The sequence below is a fragment of the Lytechinus pictus genome, chromosome 18 (genome assembly GCF_037042905.1).
Source record: "Lytechinus pictus isolate F3 Inbred chromosome 18, Lp3.0, whole genome shotgun sequence".
Classification (NCBI taxonomy): Eukaryota; Metazoa; Echinodermata; class Echinoidea; order Temnopleuroida; family Toxopneustidae; genus Lytechinus; species Lytechinus pictus.
This window is the reverse complement of record NC_087262.1, coordinates 14664003-14686990: the sequence shown is the minus strand read 5'-3', so window position 1 is coordinate 14686990 and position 22988 is coordinate 14664003. Positions and strand designations below refer to the sequence as shown.

Genomic DNA, 22988 nt, shown 5'->3' with positions numbered 1-22988 from the left:
AGAACATATCAATTCATCAGTCAATATCAAATTAGTAATTACCATACAAAAAGTTGAAATAATGTATGCACAATGGAATCATTTGATATCATAACATAGTCAATAAAGTACTAGCATTATGACAGTTTAAACGACGTAACATTATTAATAGAAGACTGAAATCATACCAGTATATTATCCAATCTCTGTGCGGTTGTGAAAAATTGTAAAAAAAAAAAATATGTGCAAAACCGAGTGAAACATAAAATGTCAATGTAAACTTATTAAAAATATTTAAATTAAACAAAACATTTCAAAAAGTGATTTATATGTAAATGGGAGTCAGAGAAAGAGGAATGGATGAAAAAAGAAGGGGCTGAAGGGTTGGGAGAGAGGAAATAGATGGGGAGGGGGAAAGGAGGGTGGTGGGGGAGGGGGGATGGATGGGGAGGGGGTAAGGAGGGTGGTGGGGGAAGGGGTGGATGGGGATGGGCAAATGGGTGGGGGAGGAGGGACGGATGGGTGAGGGAGGGACAGATGGATGGGGGAGGAGGGACAGATGGATGGGGAAGGAGGGACAGGTGGATGGGGGAGGAGGGACAGATGGGTGGGGGAGGAGGGACAGATAGGTGGGGGAGGAGATACAAATGGGTGGGGGAGGAGGGACGGATGGGTGAGGGAGGAGGGACAGATGGATGGGGGAGGAGGGACAGATGGATGGGGGAGGAGGGACAGGTGGATGGGGGAGGAGGGACAGATGGGTGGGGGAGGAGCTAGGGACAGATGGGTTGGGGAGGAGGGACAGATGGGTGGGGGAGGGATACATGGAGATGGGGAAAAAGAGAGACATGGGGATGATAAACATGTGAAAAAATACCAGTAAAGATGACATGAGGTAGGCATTGGGGTAGAGAAAGTGGATGGGGGTATGGAAAGAGACCAAAACCAAGAGACGATTACCCCAAATGATTCTTAGGAACAAACATGACCTTGACACCATCTTCGGGTACACTGTGCAGGCTATGCCGAAATCACCAATGAAAAAAAAAAGGGTGAAAATATGAAAAAAATTATCATATAAAGCCTGGTACACAGACTAGCAATGCATGCTACCCTAACCCAAAAGAGTTTGAAAATACAGGCACTCCAAATTTCAAGGATTTAAATTAAATCCAGACTGGCTGTGGACAGTGACTTTGGATTTAGGCTTTAACTCTGCAGATTTGAATTCAAAGGGAATAGATTGGAATTCAAATCTTTTGAGATTTAGAATTTAATCCTTAGGATTAAAAATAAATCTTATTTTTGGCTGGTCACTATTCACAGCCAAACTGGATTTATTTTAAATCCTTGAAATAGAGTGTACATGTACCTCAGTGATGCAGATTTCAGGAGTTTGAAAATGCATATATATTTGACTAGTATTTCCTTTAAAAACCTTAATATAGATTATTTATAATCAGGTATGAAATGCAATATAGCCCGACTCACAAAGATTTTCAAAGAGTTTGGAAATGCATTCAGTTTTGAAAAGCACAAATAAACAAAATAAGCAAATATTTCAAGATTTTGGAAATGCATCAATAAAACAAGCAATTACTTCATGAGTATGAAAATGCGTTTCACCCATTAGCAAAGCTTTTAAGAGGTTGGAAAGGGCATTTAGCAAAGAAGCATAAATTTCAGGATTTCTAAAATCATTAACCTAACTACCACTGATTTTAGGAATTTGAATTTGCATTTTCCTTATATATTTTACATTTTAATAGTTTGCTAGAGCGTAAAGCAGAGATTTTAGGAGTTTGAAAATACATAAACCTAAATACCTAGAATTTTTGGAGTTTGAAAATGCACATACCCAAAAAGAGTTTTTAAATGTATTGTTTTCACTAACTTCGGTATCAGTTTTTTTTTTGAAATACAGTATCCCAGGTATCATAGCATAAAGAGTTTTAATATGCATAAGAACTGAAGAAAAATAAATCCATTTACAAAGAATTCAAGAGGATAAAACTGTTTCCAATCAGTAAGTATTTCAACATTTTCAAATACATCAAAACATATGAGTAATTTTAGATATTGCTATCTTTGTCACATGTATGATAAAAATATTAATATGGATAAACATAAGGCATTGGGTTTGGGTGTATTCATGGTTGATGAATATTCTAAAATGAAGATAAGATATGGCTATATATATAGATATCCAGAAGGGAATTTATTTTCAAGGGGGGGGGGGGGGAATTAGGAGTTTTATGTATAATAATGGAGGATAAGGAATAGATGAAAGATTACATCGATGACAAGAAATGTTAAAAAGTAGAAGAAACATGATTTGTTAGGAAAGTGCTGAAATTATGTAAAAGGTATAATAAAGATAAAGAAAGTAGAGCAGAAATGAGAAAATAAAAATGTCACATGGATTATTAAAGAGAATGCAAGCTGAAAAACATACATCAAATTCTAATGTAAATAATTTGATTACATTTACATGTAAATTTAAATTTAATTACACAAACATCACAATCTTCTAAATAAAAAATAAAACCAACAAGGCACCTCAAATGGCATTGCCAAATTGCATTTTCTGTGTGTCGTTCTTAATAAAAAGGTGTGGAACATTGGAGCTCTTGAAAAAAAACCTATGAACTTTCTTCCTTCAATGCACACAATAATGTTCATGCCTTGATTGCTTTGATTTATTTATTTTAGTGATATAATTAAATTGATAAATTTCATTCATGCAGTACAGTACGTGTTCGCATGTAGTTGTTGGACGACATACATACAATGTCTGTTAGATCTAGAGTAAATAGAAATTCATTATGAATAAAAAAAATCAACATTAAAAAAAAATCTTTCAATGATTTTTATTTGAAATACTTAAAGAGAAATATAAGCTGAATAGATATAAAGCATACATAGTGATGACGCATGAAAAAAAAGGAGATATGAATATGGGGGACAGGCATTATTACACAGATAAAAAATTGAAAGGAAAAAAAAATGAGGTGACATATAACAAGAGGAATAGAAATGAGACTTGAAAAATCAAGATTAAAAGTTTTGCAGAAAAACAATAACAGCATTTGACATGAAAAGTATAAATCAAATATATGATTTGAAAACCTGAAAATATAAAGAAATTAGATCAAATGAAGCTGAAAAGGGCATAGCTGCAGAAATAATTATTTTATACAACAGGAAATAAAAAGGATTAAAAAAATAAATGCGGAAGGAGAAAAGGGGAAAAATATGACTGCAAAATAGAAAAAAAATAATCCTGCAAAGAAATTAAATAAGCATAAGTAGAGAAAATAATTGCATAAAAATCAATATACAAAAATGAGGAATAAATAAATAGAAAACAATTGCATTAAAATAAATATACAAGAAGTGCAAAAAGTGACAACAGATAAGAACAAGAACACTGTGAGGAGAAATGTTAGGTCATCAAGAAATAAACCAATACATTTCATAGAAATCATGTCATAGAAATTCATATCATGAAAAAAATATCACCTCTGAAATAATTAAAGATTAACATAACTTGAAATGAAGTCCCTTATGAAATATATTTACAACCAATGGAGTTTTATATAGGTTAGTAAATTGAATAAAAATCTTCATGAAACTACAGATTACATATGAGGTGATTTGATAAGGATGTACAGGCTGAAAACTGAGCTGTTAAATGAGCATTTGAAAGGTTGAAAGAGATACGACTTTTTCTAAATGTTGTATTTACCACTTTACATGGTTTGATTTGACATTTAAATTGTAGGATTCAGCATCAAGCAAAGTTGGATATAACATCTGGAAAAAATTGTCACTCCTCCAACCTTTCAATCACTAATTTAATATTTCAGTTATTGCATAAATTATATATATGTTCATGAATGACCCAATGTAAGAATCCCTATATATTGATGTGTACCAAGGTCCCAATGATATACAATGAGTTACATACAATACTATGGAGGATACTGAGCGGGAGAGGGAGGAGGAGGAGGAGGGCCCGGGGGTGCTAAACTACCTGTTAGAATCAGCTGGAGAAGGCGACCTTCCAGATTTGCCCTTTGGCGCCCTCACACTGCGGATCACCGGTGCCGTGTAACTGTCGCTCGGATTCCATGGCGCCGGTGCGGTGGATAGTACTGTACTCATCGTCGAGGGCGGCGGCGGCAGATCGTCGGACTGGTGGTCGGAGTAACCGGAATCGGTCGCATCACCTGCGCCGTTATAGCTATGTTTCGGAGAGATGGCGTTTTAGCAGGGGAAGGTAATGAGAGGTATATGAGTGACACACATTATTATATACAAGCAAGGGGTTAAGTGCTGCAACTACTGCTTTCTAACCCTCTGGAAGAATGAAAAGGACATTCCAAAGCCTGTATAAACCTTTGGCTAAGGTTAATTAATGTGAATGATATTCAACTATTATTCTAACATACCATGTTCTGAAAATGAAGTAACAAACGAACCGTTACATTACTGTTCCTATAAAAAAGTGTTTTTATGAAAATTTTCATGGATCAGGACCTGTTTCAGAATTGTTATAATAACAAATGCATAATTTCTATAACAAGTTCATTATCAGCCTATCAAATCAAATGCTTTCATTAGCATAAAACAGTTATAATAACAAGCTTTATGAAATGGGCCCATGACTCAGTGCCCTCTCTTGGTAAAGTTATCTTTTTTGCTTTAAATGGTCCTACATACAAAGATTGCATCCAAAATTTTAGCAAAATTGCATGCCCAAGATGTGGTTTTATAACAAAATGAAAGAAAAAAAATTGTTATAATTTTTTTTTTGAGGACAAGACTTTTCAAATTTAGGCATTTAATTTTGATTCTAACTTTAATTTCAACCGTAAATTTCGTTGCAACTGTAAATGTTAGATTTTTGATTGCATCATTCATGTATTTTATAAATAAACTATTTAATTTTATCAGAAAATCCATTCAGACTTTTAGAATTTACCAGAATTTTATACAGGCTTTTATACTTCAACCAGTTGTGTACTAGAATTGAGTGGTTCCTGTACAAAGCATATGGAAATCACTGAGTCAGTAGTCAACAGATTAACCCACTGCCTACTGGAACCAGGTGATCTGTGTACAAAGCCTATATGAATCACAAAACTAAGTAATCTACTGGAACCAAGTGATCCCTGAACAAAACATATGGGAATCATATGATTTAGGAGTCAACTGGTTAATACACAATGGTATCCCTTCTTGCTCTAAACTAAAATATAATAAACAACAAAATGTACACACCATCACTAGATGATCAAGAAGTTTATTAACAATTTGAGATCTTCCAAGGTTTTTCTTGAAATGAATTTCTGCGTTTCATTTCTCTTTCTTGATGTGAAATATGTAGACCAACTTAAAGAGTATTTAGTACAAATTCTCATCAAGACAATATTAATGGATCGAAGATACAAAACTTATTTGGAATTATGAAATTGTTTTTTTCTGGAGCAAGCACTGTGAGCGTCTGATCTGGCATTCACTGTGCCCAATTTAACACAATGATCATAATTCAATCTTTTATCAATGATATATTTTTAGGTAAAATCTACCGTTATGTCAATAATACTCTATTTCTTCCTAGAAAGATGGGGAGAATCAATAATCTAATCGGTTTTCATCAAGTAAAGAGTTGCTAATAGTGCATTTTAGCCATCACTTCACAGATGCTTTCTATAACGCAGAGAATCTTTTGTCAAAAGCCCTTCATAACAAAACAGCAATTGTCGAAAATCGGTGAATCAAAACACCAGTGTCGTCCTGGAATCTGGACAAACGTCATCATTGCAATTTCATCCAGTCCGAATCTTACGACGATGTGCTGTCCCTGTTCACCAACTTTCAACAATGACCTCTAATCTGTTCGTTGTGATTTGTTGGGCCTTTTCATAAGATTCTCAACATTCCAAAAAACGAAGTGGATACTAAAATATATTAATATCTGGAATCAACTTTCTAGAATATGTTGCCCGGTTGTGATGATGTATATGAATTGTAATGAAAAGCAAATTAGTCTGTTCAACTCCACATGGACAATGTAGGCGCAAATCTACTCTAAAAAACAGCATGAAACTATTCCACTTTGAAATGATTCTAATAAATCCGTCAAATCTTTGGAAGCTGCATAAAAACTCATCATTATGGTAAATCTGCCCTAATGGTTAATTACAATGCAAACCATGATTTTGATTGACTGTCGAGTCCTGTTACCATGGTAATTATCGCAAGTAGTAACGTTCATAATGATTCAAGCTCTTATGCAACAGAACCATGATTTTGGAAGTAATATCACAATCTTTCCAGACTTCATGGGAGCATTTCATGAAAGGTTTGTTTGTGATTTTCATCGACTAATTTGCTCTCAGCCAATCAGAAGCAAGGATTTCAGTAGCTTATAACACTAGTCAGTGAAAATCACTGGCTGTTTCTTTTGTGATACGCTCCTCTGGAGAGCATTTCCTGAAGATTCAAGTCAATGATTCTCACCAACATACAATAATGAGATAAATAACAGTAGCTTATAACATATACTGTCATAAGCTGCTGGAAATCCTTACATCTAATGGGCTGAGAGTGAATTTGTCAGACAAACTTACCGACAATTCTCTTTATGAAAAACTTCCCTAAAGCCCAGTGGACACTATGGTCCGTATTCTGAAGTCAGGTTTAACTTAGACCACGATCTAACTCTGTGCTAAAATTATGGGGAGCCAAAATTCAAAAATTCTGTTGATATTGTATATTTCTTATCTTTACTATTTTGATTCCCTTTGCTTTCATAATGAAGAAAAATAATTCAGTTATCATTCCCAGACAATTATTAAACAATTTGAGTGTCAAACGAGTTAATAAATTGGATGTGTACTGTTAGGGATCCGTGCCCCAATTGGCTCTCCGTACTTAAACCACAACTTTAAACCAGGGTTTAATTTAAATCTGACTTCAGAATACGGGCCCATGAGACGCTATTGCATTCAGATCCGATTGCAACAAAATTGCAAATTATGCACAACCCAGCAGTGTGCTGTAGCTACGACCCAATTTGTTGCAGAAGAATCGCAGACCAAATCTCTGACATTTGTCAAGTAAAATCGTGCCACGATGCTTCTGTGATTTTGATGGTTTCAGCCAATAAAATTTGTCTTTGATGATGACGTCACAACCAATTTGCTGTGCTGCTTCAGCGCAGACAACATACGCACCAAAGAAGAGGCGCCATGAGAAGCAGTGCACTGCAGAGCTGTTGCAATGTGTGCACTGGCCTGCAACGCAATTGCACCGAGATGGATGGGCAACATGTTGCAATTGGATCTTAGTGCAACCGCATCACATGGTGTGCCCTGGACTTTACTCTTTCTTTTCACTACAAATCATGAAATATTTGTTAAATACATAATTGGGGGGGGGGGGTGCTAGAGGGGGTAGGGTGTTACATAACAGTACCTGTGTGAGGAAACAGGAGCATGCTCAGTAAGGAATGAGGGCGGGTCAGGGAATGATGCCATATCGGACGACAGATCAGAACTCGCCGGCGCTGTATCATAGCTTGCTGGTTCAGGAGGCGTAGAATACGACACTGCACTCGACGTCCCATTCTGATAGGCGTGATCCTCATCGCTGTATAAATATATTTCTTATTGGTCAGTATGATGATAGATGACTATATAATCATTTATATTCCATCTTATTACAACTTTGATGACTGATTTACATGAAATATAAATGAACGAGAACCAGGTATATACATTGAAATATACTTGATCCTATTACCAAAACCTGGTATCATTAGAATTATGTACAAAAAATTTGCTCTCATTTAGTCACGTATAACCATAGATTTCACGAATAAATAAACAAATAAATAATATACAATAAAAAACAATGCAAAGACTTCCTGAACTGAAGGATATTCAGGTTGGATAATATCTGTGCGCCTGAGGTGCGCAGTAAAAATACAAAATTATCACTATCATTCTTATTAAAGTGACCTTTTCTTGACAAATAATGGGGAAATCAAGGCTTTTCTCAGAACAGAGAAGGGATTCAAGTCTTTCACTCCGCTGCATGCCTGGGGGTGTTATGTAATAGACGCCGGCATGTCTGGGAGGTCTAAAGGAGAGCAATAGTTAGTAGACTAACCAACCAGAAGTAAACTGCGTGTTTTCACTTTGAAACATGCAACTTCTCAGAGGTTATTTATTTTGGTTAAGCAATCACGAGACCTGCTATGAGTCTAGGAATTGGGATTGTTGGAAACTGGAACTGCGATGATCCGAAGTAAATACCATCATGAGTTCGGTCAAATTCGTGCTGTCCGAACTTTTATCGCATTAGTCCGACGGGCGCTCATGACGGACAGATTATATTATGCAAGTCAATAGGCCTTTTGCAAATTTCGTATTGATTCAATTTCCCCATGATTTGTCAGTGGCTGGGCCCTTTAATATCTATCACCACTTTGTGCATTATTTGATAAATTGAGGAAATTTTAATCGGAAAGCAATACAGATCGAAAGTCATCTTTTTGAAGACAGTGCATCCAGTGATATATTAAGGACGTTCCACAGTTAAAGTGAAATCCATGTCATTTTCACCAAACTTTGCACATAGATACTTTAAAACCTTAATATTCGAAATATGCAAAAATTAACATAGGTCCATTTGCTTGATTTTTTGCTATAGAGCTTCAAAGTTCAACCAAATTGATGTTCTTAAGAATTGCGCATTCAAAAGAATTTAGCATTTTTAGACCGCCCAAGATTACTACAATGAGTTTAAACCTCCATTACTCAGTCAAAATACATGAAAAAGTAATCAAATTTCGCAAGAGAGTTAATAATTGTATTGTTAGAATGGAGGATCTATCTATAGTGCTATTTGTTTGCAATTTTAAGTTTAACAGCACTGTCAGTTCTTAAAATTGGCGTAAAAGATAACAAAATCCCAATCTAAAAAATGTAAAATTTCAGTAACAAACTACAAACGTACAATAAATGCTGCACTTTATTCAAAATCCATGTCATTTTCACCCAAATTTGCAGAGTTGTAGAGGAAGGTATACCTAAGAGGTACAAACATTAAAAAATAGGGGTTCATGTGCTTGTTTTTAAACTATCAGCATTTTTATTAGAGCAAATGTGCTTTTTAAAACACCAAAAATTTGCCGAATGCTTAGTATCTATGTGAAGATAAAATCGAAACCACTCTACCATTTATTCAAACTCGGGGTAATATTCGTGATTCTTGGCAGCACTGCAGAGTAAAGTATTTTGAAATTGTAGAGAATATTCTTTGAATGGTCCATGGAATAATTCAATTTTTTAGCTTCATGAAATAACGCATCGGATCTGCAGTTAAAGTGCAGAAGATGAGAAAAATCAGCTCATACCTGCAGCTAATTAATCACATGTTCATCCATTGTGACGTTAGCGCGCAGAGTGTAATCTATGCGCAGATCATAATGCGCACAAACATAACTGTGGAACGTCCTTAAGTAGTTTCCTATCCTAGATCAATTAAAAAAGATGACTTTTGGATTGTCTTCGAACTTGTCTAGTTAATATGCTTTTTAGAACAACTGAAATTTTTAAATCCCTTCCCGGTAATTTCCTGGAAGCCTTTGCAATGATCTTTCAAGTTAAAATGAATATTTTTTGTTCTCATAGAGGTTTGGATGCTGGGTCTTGATCTCCTATTCCACCTGCAAATTGGCAACAAAATCTTCCTCAGAGAGAGAGAAAAAAATGGGTATTTATTCAGAACCAGAGCTCAAAATGATCTTGACTCCTACCGCTTACAATCTCTGAAAGAAAAATGATGATTGTGAAATTCAAGACATAAGGCATGTTTACAGTCTTGTTTTTATTTGGGAGACTATGTCTTACAGATATTCATCAGTCTGGGTACACGAACTGACCATATTAAAGATATTTGTTGATATTGAATTGACTTTAAAAAGTCAGAGATGTAAGGTCTTATTTGTTGCCATGTCTGTAATCTGTTGTAACCATGGAACCCTAAAAAATCACCTGAAAATCATTATTTAGTGCTCTAAGAAAAGAAAATGTTCAAGTGACTGGAAACAACACCCCATTTTTATTCCACATACCTCATGTGTTTACAATTATTGCCCCCAGCAAAGATACTGATGTCTTGGTAGTGTCCGTACATTCATTTTTTCCTGGGTGCATTTCTCGAGATCAATATTAAATGCCAATCATAAAAATTATGTTTGTTTTTTAATAGAATCTGTGTAATTTCTTTAAATACAGTTATTAAAAAAGCAATATATTCTGGGGATATTCTTTAAACTATGGTATTATTAAAAACTAAATCTGGAGGATAAAAAAAACCTTAAATTATGATATTTTTCATCAAACCCCAACCATTCTTTTAATCTCCTCCACCATTTCCCATTGGACTTGTTTGGTCCTAGACATGGCCGACTGTCAGGGTAAGTTAATGAACGGACGTGTCATAAACCTAACTGGACAATGTAAAGAATGCCCCCTGAGATCGTCAATTACTGCAATACAACACCTTAAAGGGATAGTCAAGTGGAATGTTTCATAAAACTGCTTGTAAAGTTGTGCACAACATTATTTTTAAAGACACTTTCTTTGTGATAGTTGAATTTGCTCAGCTCTTCCATGCCAAAATCAACAATTGGTAACACATAAGTTTACGACGCACTGTGTACTTAGGATTATACCTATCAAATAATTCAATTCATCTTGCCCCAAAGACAAATGATAGCAAATCCCAGTTGGCTCCCTATAATCAATTCTGTCATTTATACACTCAAGGATTTAAAACGCATTGTGTCGGTACAAGAACACCCTTACCACCACACTTTTGTGCATTGCATGAGCGCAAAAATGCCCTTAGCAGCACGCATAAGGGCATTGCGTAAGAGAGTGTACGAGGTGCGCAAAATTTTTTGCTACATGGGGCGTTCTTGCACCAGCATGACAATATTCAAATCAGCTGTGAATAGTGAGCAGTCGAATGATGGATTTATTTCTAATCTAATTATTCAAGTTTAAATCTCAAAAGATTTAAATTCAAATCTTTTAGTTTTATATTCAAATCCATAAGGTTTAAATCTGAATCTCATCTTCGGCTGGTCACTATTCATAGTCAATCTGGTTTTACTTAAATCCTTGGAATTGAGAGTGTGAAGTCGTGCAGAATTTTGTACAAACAGCTTTATGAAATATTTCTATATTTATAATATCATGGTCCCTAGTCATATAGCTGAAGCCTGGCTGGGCCATTGTGATGTATTTTGGGTTGAGTTAATCAATCGGACAGACAAAACACTTGCTTACATCTTGTCTCCAAAATACCTTATTCAGGTAATAATTCCTGATATTTATTAAGAGATAGAGTTGGGGCTGGAGTTTCTGGACGGCTCAAGCCACAAAGCCATAGGGGAATTTTTTTCCTTAGAGATTATTAGAATTCAATCTAACTCCACATAGATGTAAGAAAAACATCTTTAGACCTAAAACAAAATTTAATACTACTGGTTGTATTTGTATGCTATTAAATATAAAATGAAATAAATAAATGAATATATCACATCAAAACAACAATATCATAACGAACAAATGTACAATCCATGCAATATATGAAGTTAGTGATGTCAATAAATTTAACAACAAAAATCAAATCAAACAGACAAAACTCCAAACCAAAACACATACACATCAATAATCTGTAATATAAATTACGACAAAATCTACGAAAAATATTCCATTACACAACCCTTTTAATTTGTAGTTTACATTACATGTACTTTTAGAACTTACATCTTTAATAAAAGTTAGGGTAAGGGTACTACTTCTTATTACAGAAAATTAATTTTGGATGCCTCCCCCATCGAGAACAATTTTGGAAATATCCTTACGACTCTAAATCTGATTAATTATGGACAGGGGCAATTAATAAAATTAATATTTCCAAAAATTTTTAAAGAATCAATATAGCCCGACAGCTGCGCAAGAATGGTTATTAGAAAGAAAAGTTCATTATATTTTTCTGGTTAATATAAGCAGAACTGCAGACTTGTCAACACACACTCACCACGGATTTAAGTGGGGAAAGAAAAAACATCTGGAAATATTTTGAGAAGCGCACAGACCACGCGCGCAGCCGGTGACTGCGCCTGCCTGCTGCAACGGCTGCTTAGCACTTGCTGGCCCAACATAGCAGCGCAGCCCCTGAGACAAATGAAAAGAATGACAGAGTAAAACCCTTTTGTCAGAATTCACTGGGGCTTATATATCGTATATATATATATGCGTCAATTGTTAATCTAATTTTTCTGTTCTTCTTCAATATAGACATTCTTTAAAATAAACAGAGTAAGAAAGGGTGGTTGCCAATTCTGAAATAGATTATATTTGAAAATTCTGGGAAAATCTGGAAAACTTGCATCTGTCTTAACAAGCTTTTGTAATCAAAGTACTTCAAGGGTATTCGGGGGCCAAAATTGCAGTAAAAGATACGTATATCATCATTATTACTTATATCATTATTATGTTTATCATTATCATTTTTTAAATTTCTATTATCATTATTATTATTATTATCATTATCATTATTATTATTGTTATTATAATTATTATCATTATTATTATCAAATTATTATTATTAATTATTATTATCATTATCAATATTATTATCATTACTATTATTATCATTATTATTATTATCATAATTATAATCACTACTATTGCTTAAATAGCGCTGAACACTAACTTTATCAGAAGTCTTTATCAAGCGCTCTAAAGTAATGCAGCATAATTACCCTGGCGTTATTTTCACTATCATTATGAACTTTATTACTATTGCTATTACCACCATTATCATTATTATCATTATAACTCTCTTCATAATCATCACCATCATCATAATCATCACCGTCAGTATCTTATCATTACATTTCAATATCACCATCATCATAATCATTATCATCATTTAAAAAAGCACCTACTTGGAAACTTTTGGAGGTCCTGCCTTTGAAGGAGACTTTGGTGCAGACTTGACTGAGCTCCCGTTAACTTGACCAGGCCTATTATGGTGGTGGTAAAGATACACAGAAAAAAAGAGAACATAAATTAGTCTGTCTTATATTGAATTGACGACATGCAATGGAACTTTTGCATTACATGCATAGCTTTCTTGTGAATCATAATTCTAAGGAACATTTCATTTTAATTTTCCCCTGTACTTTATTTTGAATTCTGAATCCTTTTTGTTACATCACTCTCACTAAGGGACAAAGCTGCAACGAATGTCAAGTATGTCTGTCTAGTTTCTAAAGAGCAAATCCATCCTTGTGTAAGAAAAAATATTCGGGAAGTAAATTTTCAGTGAAAATCTGTGTCCTATCTGAACCAAACTTTGATCTAAAATAAATAATTAAGTGATGCAGGACTCGAACTGATCAAAGGCCAATGAAGATCATTGCTATGGGTGCTCTGTTGACTGGTATTGATCCTCTTCCCATTTGCCTGGAGTTTTTTGTGCCCCCCCCCTTTTTTTTTTAAATTCCCCTCCCCCTATGTGTGCTGCAATATAGAAATGAGCCCTATGGAAATGCGGCCTAGCCCTAAAAAACTATAAAATTAAGGCCTGATGATGCAGTTGTCTTGTTTAAATTATCACCCTCAAGAAAATTGAATTCTATTGAGATATGAAGTTTTGTCTTCACAGCAGTGATACCCTCCTTTTAAACTGTTTATAAAAAAATGTAAAGAGCAACAACAAACAAACAAAATATGAAAACAAAAAGGCATGCAAGTGAGAGTTCAATTCGATTGCATGTTCTTATCACAATAAAAATCAATCGTTGAAGTATCAGATGCAGATGAACATTTTTTCAAATATTGTCAATTTTCTAGGTGGTTTGTTGAATAGGATAATGGCTTATAAACAACAATTCCTAAATAGCCATTGCCTAACTTAATGCAAGCCAGCAAATTAAAGATGGCCCACACAAACCCAGATTTGATCAAGAGTCCAGTGACAATAATATTAAACCACTCATAAGAAAATGAAATCATAAGAAAAAATCATTCACAATCAGTCCAACCGCAGATTCTAAAGTAAAACATCACAACCAACAATACCAAATCAAGAAAATATCAAACAAAATTTTAAAAAGAGAATAAATGAAACATACAGCTCAATATGAAGAAAAGTAAATAATCTTAATGACATACAATAAAGTTACAGGTTTGTGATTTTATTTTCTAACGGTCAATTTTACTGACAGAACTTTATTTTTTTTTTTATAAGTATAAAATCCATCCGCAGATTTAAGCACTAAGTTTTTGTTTCACAGGTTCCATATTTCACCACACTAAAATCTTGGTACATTTGAAGAATTCCAAGTTTGAATTAATTCACATCATCACAATTGCAAATTTGCAATCAATTTCCGAACTGCTTCAGGCAACAGGGGGTGCAAAATTGATTTTTTTTTTTACAGCAAACATTGATCTATCAATCATAAAACTGTGAGAGAAGTTTGCGATTGATTGCAAACACCCCCTGAGTCGCCCATACTTAAAAACAGCTTTGTGCAATGGCACCCTGCTGTCAAAACACGATCCAAGATTCCAAGGAATCTCAATAATGTCTGACAAGTTTCTAGAAAAATGAAAGATGTTGCCTCACTCACTCATCTTGTTTCAATTTAACACTACTTTGACTACTCAATCATCGCTCTCCAACTTTATACTGAAAGGAAGCAAGTAAAACAAGTGACATCAGGGCTCCCGTCTTACAATGAGTTACGATTGATCCGATCAACAACAAGTATATGGAAATCCATCAATGTCATAATTCTTTCTTTGGGAAATTTGCACAATGTCCTTTGAAAACAAAAGGGAAGCATACTGAATTGTCAAGAAAACAGTGAATGTATGCATAAACATCATATCTAGAAAACATTTTGAAGAAACATATATTTTAGATGTTGACTTTGCTAGCTTTCCATTGATTGGATCAATCGTAACTCTTTGTAAAACAGGGCCCTGGGGCCCTTTTTATAAAGCCTCACAATCCGTGCTTTTTCTTAATTAACCCTCCTGGAAAGAACACCATTTCCCACAGTGTGTGCCACAGTATGTTCACAGTGTGGAACACAATGCGAAATCACCTTCACACTGTCAAATTTGAGCATTTCAACAGGGTGAATCAAATATTCACATAGTCGACCATGTGAAAACGCTGTGAACAGTCACACTGTTGAGGTGTGAAAATATCTTCACACTGTTGAATTAGCGCATTTTAACAGTGTGAATAATATTTTCATTTATACGATACCTAGCTAGATCCTTTTCATTTGATTGGTTGTTTGATATCGATCATTCAGCCCAATTTACAATGACGTCATCAACCGTGCAATATTTGATTCATTCAACGTGCAATTTTTGATCCATACAATTTTGTCCATTGCACGCACACACCCAGACTGCAGGCACCACAAGTAAAACCACTCGTGTCTGCAGCGTGCATGTCGTAAGTATGCAACAATCAACAGACTGAGCTCGCACTGCTTTGAAATTCACAAATTTCATATGAAAATATATCTATTTTTAGGTGTCATATGAACCAAAGAATGACTGTTCTTTTCATCTGTGCAATGGACAAAATACTTCATTCGGTGAAAGATGAAATGAATGAATGGATCATTTCATTTTTCACCGAATGAAGTATTCTGTCCATTGCACTCATAAACATTATTTGTACAATAATCAATTATGTGAGCACACTGTGATCACATTATGTGACACTGGGTTTTTTTCAGCAAGAAATGCTTACAAGTTGTGCCCTTATTATTGTGATGTCACTCATACGTGTTGATTGTTAGTGATTGGTCAACCATAGTGTAATAGTGTAATGATGTAATCAATGACAATATTCTCTTTCAAAGTGATTATATACTACACTTTTTTTCATGGGATATCACATACAAATCTACTGATTAATCCTTTTTCTTCTCCATGCCTCTAATTCATCATTCAGTTACATATTTCTTTTATTATTCAATTCTTACTCGCAGCCCATATTATCTTCCACGTCTTAGGACAAATTGGTCGACCCAAAAGCCTCCCATGATAATAATAGATTTTGGGTGCACATGTATCATGAAATGCGCAAATTATGTTACTTTGATTATACCAACTACCATAGCAACAGGGCTCAGCAGCCAATCACAATCAACGTTTTGTTGGTGAATACGGGTCTCTGCTGTTAAGAGCATACCAGGTAATGTATAGAGTCATTCACAACATCAGTGCAAAACCATACATGGCTTGCCTAACATATCAATCATGTCTCATGGAGCATCTTGTCAGTAATTTGCACTGACAAATTTTCTCTCAGCCAATCAGATACAAGGATTTCAGTAGCTTATAACAGTTGTCACTGAAAATCACTGAATACTTGTATTTGATTTATGAAAGTTTCCCCTTTTTAAGATTATGCCCCCTGTCTCGTGATCAAAAGACGATAGGCTGAATCAAAAACACATTCTTCCCTACGGGCAAAATCAGTTTCATGTGAAAGAATGTGAACACTGCAAGATGCAAAGTTGATAAAGTAGGAATTGCACACAGTATTACTCTTACTCAGTCAGATAGACACTACATACAGTAAAATGTTGTTTAAAATTTGAAGCACATTGTTTAAGCCCATCACTGTAACAAGTTAAAAACAAGTTGTTTGAAAAAGTTTAAACAATTAGTTATAAGTTTGAAGGAATTGTTGTTTAGAGTAATGGGCTTAAACAATGTGCTATTTTTTTAAAGATATTGCTATTATATGAATTATCATCTTCATACTAAAAGCTAAACTCTTACAAAAATATTAATTGAACATCACACAAATCAATTAAATAAACCAAAAGAATGTATCCATTTAATTCCTTAAATATCATCAGATGAAAAGAAAAACAACAGAAAATCTCTCAGAAAATCATCAGACATGCTTTCTAAAGAGTTTTTGAATGATGCCAACAACAAAGTACACACCCTTCGCCAATCAGAATAACAATCAAAAGTAAAAACAGTGACGATTATGATACTGAATGATCCCAACAACAAAGAACAAACACTTGTGCATTTACCATTGCAATCCATAAATGAAAACAGGAAAAAAAATCATGTTTTAGAATAATGCCAAAACAGTTAAACACAAAGCACAAAACCTATTTGAAATTACACTGTCATGAAATTGGTGAAATTGATTTTGCTGAATGTTGCCTCCCCCTCCCCCCCAAAAAAAACAAAACATAAAAAACAAATGGGAAAACAAACCAATCTGCAATTAAAGAAGCATATCAAAAGTAAAAACAGTAGAAATACTCAAAGAGGGGAAATAAAAATAAGAAAATATCCTTCACCTTTAATTGTAGACCAATCATATATGCATCAAACTCTTTGAAAATCTAAAAGAATTGTCTGAAAATATGTTTTTACAAAATTAAAGGGTATTTTGATAGTTGTATCCTCACTAGTTGTGAGATGAGCACAACAACATGAATACATTAGAATTAGAAACAGAAAGAATGTCTTGATTATTCTTAGAAAGCTGACAGCATGCTATAACATCCAAGAACCTTAAAAATGTACTTGAGCACAATTCTATCATGAACATGTATTAAATAGCTTTTTCAAATTCTATACATGCCGGAATGGTTCATTCGACAATGGTGGTGGAATGCAGTAGCTGCTTCCAGAAACAACCTACAAATCATAAGACTCGAGAATACCTTTCATGACATGAAAATAAATATATCAAAAGCCATGCACATTCTAGAATTACAGTTATAGGTATGTCGGGCAATGCTGGATGAATGCTGCTATAGGGGAGGGGGGATGGAAAACTTGAAGTGTCTCCAGCACAGGGGGCATTCCAAGGTCAAAGGTCACTTGGAACGAATAATGATCTTATGAGTAAGAGTCAGTAAGAATCATAATGGGATGGTTGTCGAGGAATGTGCAATGGAAGGGAGTTTGGTTAGGAGAGCGGTACGACGCTTCAAGATAGTAAGATGCATGTTGAATGATATCCGGGGTAGATGTGTACCAACTCAATCAATATACGACAAGAACCAAGGCCTCAAGAGCAGAATGAACAACAATGATTTAAAAAAGAAGTCATGCTTCTTACCAGCTTCTGTAAACAAACAAAAATCTATCCCAATACAATGAGCGAGGTCCTTTATTTATCCAGTACCAAAAATTCTGGATTATTCGAGCCGAGAGAGGACTTGGCCAGACGAAGGAGCCTTACGCAAATTACTCAGTGTGGATGGTAGATAAGGAGGGGAGGGCGGGCAGGGATCGAGAGCATTGAGCGGATGGGTATAGGCCAAGCATAAAAGGCCACGGCATAGCTGCCATACCATAGGGGCCATCTGCTGCGGTGTATCTGTGTACTATCATACATGCTGGCATTCCGACCGATTGCCAATTTGCAACCGTGTCACTCGCTAAAAGAGACCCCCCATATAAACATACTGGGCACATGCCATAGACTTTAGAAAATATTTGTTTTTATGTGGAAAATCACTAAATTTGGTAAATCCTTAAATTGGCATTTATCATATCCTGCAATGCACATCATGTGACCCATTTACTCAAAATCAATGCATCTTATTTGTACAAAAAATTGGCAACATTCAAAATTAAATGTGTTTCTTAAAAACCCATTTGCTAAATGTTTGCAAACTGAATCCACATATCTTTGCTAGCAAGAAACATGTTTGGTAAATTTCTTTTAGATTATTTATGACCAAGGCAAACCTATTACTGAAATAATTTAAACAATCTTCTTCAATGAGCGGCAAGGGTATATCTTTAAGCACATTGATGAGCGATGACAGATGCAAGCCTTGCCATCATTATCTCGCTATCAATATCATCGTAAATGAATATGGGGTAAAGTAAGGTATCTCACAGACTGGGTTTAAAGGAAAGCAGGAAAATTCCTAGAACAATTGCGTGTTTATGATTTTTGTTAAAATAGGCAACGTTACATAATTACATGACTTTCCGGTCGTTGCTATTGGTTGGTATTGGTATTTATTTTCCATATCACAATGTTAAAAACAATACAAGGTAAATGTATGTACATAATAAAATCAAAAGTATAGTGAGATGGCTGGATAAACCCACTCAGCTTTGTTAATATAACAAAACTGTTCTTCCCTGGGGTCCAGAGAATACGTAACAACAGTTACTGTACATAACATAACATAACAACAGTTACTGTATATTATATAAAATAGAATTATACATTAGAAATAATTGAGCTAAACAATAATGAAAAACAACAAAAAGAATGCAAAAGAATACATCTATACCCTAACGCGACCCCCCTCCCTCCCCCCTACCCACCCACTTGTCGCTAGTATTTCTTTTAAAGGTCAGGGCAAGGCTGAATTATCTGATTTAAATTTTTATAAAAAGTAAATAGGCTATTTGATAATTTTATTGTAGATGGTAGATCATTATATCCTCGTGATCCTCTATATAAGAACGTTCGACAGCATTCACTCTTGGGTTTGGGAATTTTAATATTTCCTTGCGATCGGAGAGAATACGAATAATTACAATATTGGAAATACTCTTCTAAATAAGGTGGGGCTAAGTTATGAAGGGATTTGTATACCATTATGTTTAAATGTGATTTACGCCTTGATTTGAGAGACTGCCATCCTAATTTGATATGAATATCATTGTTTGAAACGTGATTAAACGGATTTATTTTTAAAATGAGACGTCCGGCCCTATTTTGTAATTTTTGCAAACGGTCAGTGTATTTTTTGCTTGCCGAATCATAAACAATATCTGTATAATCAAAAAGTGGAAGGAAAATAGAATTGTAAACTATCTTAAGATTGGATTCTGATATAAAATGTCTATCTTGGTATCACTAACTAAATAGTTTTTTTTTCATTTTTATTGGATGTTTATTCTTCCATTGCACTCTGAGAAATAATGGAAAGTTGTTTATAGATTTACCTTCTTAAATATAAATGACCAAAATGAAAAATATACCCAATAAAACCACTTTCAGAGAGTACTTTCACAACCATTTTCATTCTTTTTTAATTTACTTTAAAACTCAAAGTAGTCTTAAGTTCAGCTTGGTATAACTTAAATCAAACATTGCCAACTGAGTTGGTACGTTAAGCACAGTATGTACTTAAAACCCATGTAGTGAAACAACTTAGATATTAGCACATGGGACTGTATCAATTTACACTACAAGAGATAACACATACCAAAAGGGGGACGATTCAACCCCCTGATCCTCCTTGAAGTTCACTGCTGGGTCAGGTTTATGGGGATGTGGTGAGGGGAGAGGGAAGGGAAGGGGTCACGGAGGGTGAGGGAAGGGGTAATGGTGGGGGAAGCGTCAGGGAGGGTTAGGGAAAGGGATAGGGAGTATAAGGGAAAGGGTGGGGTGGGGAGGGGAGGGTAAGTGGAAGGGGCAGGGAATGGGTGGGGAAAGGGTCAAAGAGGGTGGGGAAAGGGATGGGGAGGATAAGGGTAGGATGGGGGAGTGGTAGGGAGGGTGAGAGGAGGAGTAATGGTGGGGTAGGGGAAGGGTCGGAGAGGGTTAGGGAAAATGATAGGGGGACAGGGGAAGGGGTGGGGAGGGTAAGTGGAAGGGAATGGGTGGGGAAAGGGTCAAGGAGGGTGAGGGATAGGGAGGATAAGGGTAGGAGTGGTAGGGGAAGGGGCAGGTAATGGATAGAAAAGGGGGAGGGGGTAGCTTACAGAGAAAATTCAAATGGCAGATGCATAAGAGACTAGTGCTCGTATTCATGTCATACACATTTGCCTGAATGTGTAATGACAGCCAACAGGAAAGAAAGTGGACCATCCTCTGTCATTCATCATTTGGAAGTGTCATTTCAGTTCTTTAAACTAATATTACTAAATAATTTGTATTAAAGGTTGTCAAACAACTAATTCACTTTCAACGCTTTGTCTACATTGAAAATGTTTTTTTAATTGCGAGATTGGGTTTGTACCAGTATTTTTTTTTCATTACACGTATTTCTTAACATTTGGCTAGCTAAAACTATGCCAGGACACAATCATATAACTATAATCTTTACTACAATTATTTTCTATTCACTAATTCATTTTCTATTATTATTATAATTGTATTTGATTATTTATTAAAACTAAATCAATCATGATTTATATAGCTTTCATTCATTCATTAATAATATTTAATGGTTTATTAATTTATCTTTTTACTTATTTCTTAATTAATCAATTTTGTTCATTCTTATCATCAATCTATTCATTCCTTAATAATTTTGAGGTGTGGGCACTTTACAAAGCTTCTTGGTGAAGTGATGGCGACAGGCACTAAAAGTTTGAGCAAAGTTAAGTTAGAGTTAACCCATTTAATATTATGAGAATACCAAACTATGTTTTTAATATATATACTGTATATTGGAGACATGAAGCAGATGCCCAATTAAATTTGATTTACATTTCAGACACATCAGTGCCTACCATTTGATTATTTATACATTCCAAATTGGAATGTATGTTATTTGATGGATCACATCCCATCACTAAACTGCAACCGGTCTACACCCGTTTTGTCGCCTTTTTGTTTAGTCTCGTCTCATGTGGTCTACTCCTAGTTAGCCTACAACTAGTTCGTCAAATAACCATTTGGTCTAACACCACTTAGTGTATATGGCCCGTATTCTGAAGTCAGGTTTAACTTAGAAGTCAGGTTAAACTTAGACCACGGTCTAACTTTGTGTTAAAAGTATGGGGAGCTTATATTCAAAAATTCTGTTTATATTGTATTTTACGTATGTTTAATATTTTGTTTCCTTTTGCTTTCATAATGAAGACAAATACTTTAGTTATCATTCCCAGACAATTATGACAAATTTGGGTGTCATATGAGTTAATAAGTTCTCCATTTGCCGGCGAAGTTCGCCAGGGAAAGACGCAGTATGAAAGGGGTATAAGATAAACATAATATTCAGTGAGAAAAAGTGGGGGTGCAGTGATAAAATATTGATATTTATCAAAAGGTTGGAGCAAAAATCCCTTCAAGAACAACATACCAAATGAGAAGTATAAAAAGAAGTTTTAAATAAACTAAAAAAATATAATTTGACTGTTTAATGTTATTTTTACCAATGGTATAACTCCCCAATGGTGAACACATTGCAATAGAGTGGGATTATCTACATGTGTTTGGCATATCACTATACATGTATACAATTGATTTCACAAATGACCGTTTGATTATAGTCATAGGTCATTTTATATATCATCTGGTGTACTAATGATGATTAATGTACATGTATATACTTCACATCACCTGCTCAGTGCTACAAGGGCATTAAACTATATGTTAAAGTATAGAGGAAGTGCCCTTTTGCAAGCAAGCAGATAATGAGACAAGGTCACTTTTATAGAAGATGGATTGATACTTAAAGCCATCTTGTATATGATTTCATTCATGACATTTATATGTACATGATTGCAAAACAGAATTTGAATTACATGTGCAAAATATTCTTTCAAAGTACATACTATGCAGAATCTACTTTTCATTATGTAAAGTCTTTATAAGTCTAAAATCTAAATACCAAGTTGAGACTGAATGTGTATCTATGTTGAGTCTCCTAGAACTTGGCAAATAACCTAAATTAAGACAAGTATAATTGACTGTTGAATGGTGATGCCTACCCCCCCCCCCCCTGCAAGAGGGGGGGGGGGGGGCATCGACTGTACCTAGAGAATAAGGGCCTGGGGTGGTATTCTGAAAACGTTCTTATCTTTGTTCTTATCTTTTATCTTATCTCATTGAGATAAGAAGACGCTAAAATCATTGCAAATCGGTATTCTGAAAATCTTCTTAACGCGTTCTTATCTTTGTAAGGACTGCCTCCT

The 22988-nt window shown here is 34.9% G+C and overlaps 1 protein-coding gene across 1 annotated transcript in view; it reads right to left on the bottom strand.

Annotated features, from left to right (window-relative positions):
- LOC129281445 (PDZ and LIM domain protein 7-like) overlaps positions 1 to 22988 on the bottom strand; it is a 41894-nt gene that overhangs the window by 9981 nt on the left and 8925 nt on the right. The window contains exons 3-7 of the mRNA XM_064113464.1: positions 18211 to 18328; positions 13022 to 13099; positions 7465 to 7638; positions 4016 to 4225; positions 940 to 999 (exon numbers count right to left, since the gene is read on the bottom strand). Coding sequence (XP_063969534.1) covers positions 940 to 999; positions 4016 to 4225; positions 7465 to 7638; positions 13022 to 13099; positions 18211 to 18328 — 640 coding nt within the window. The remainder of the gene's footprint in view (positions 1 to 939; positions 1000 to 4015; positions 4226 to 7464; positions 7639 to 13021; positions 13100 to 18210; positions 18329 to 22988) is intronic.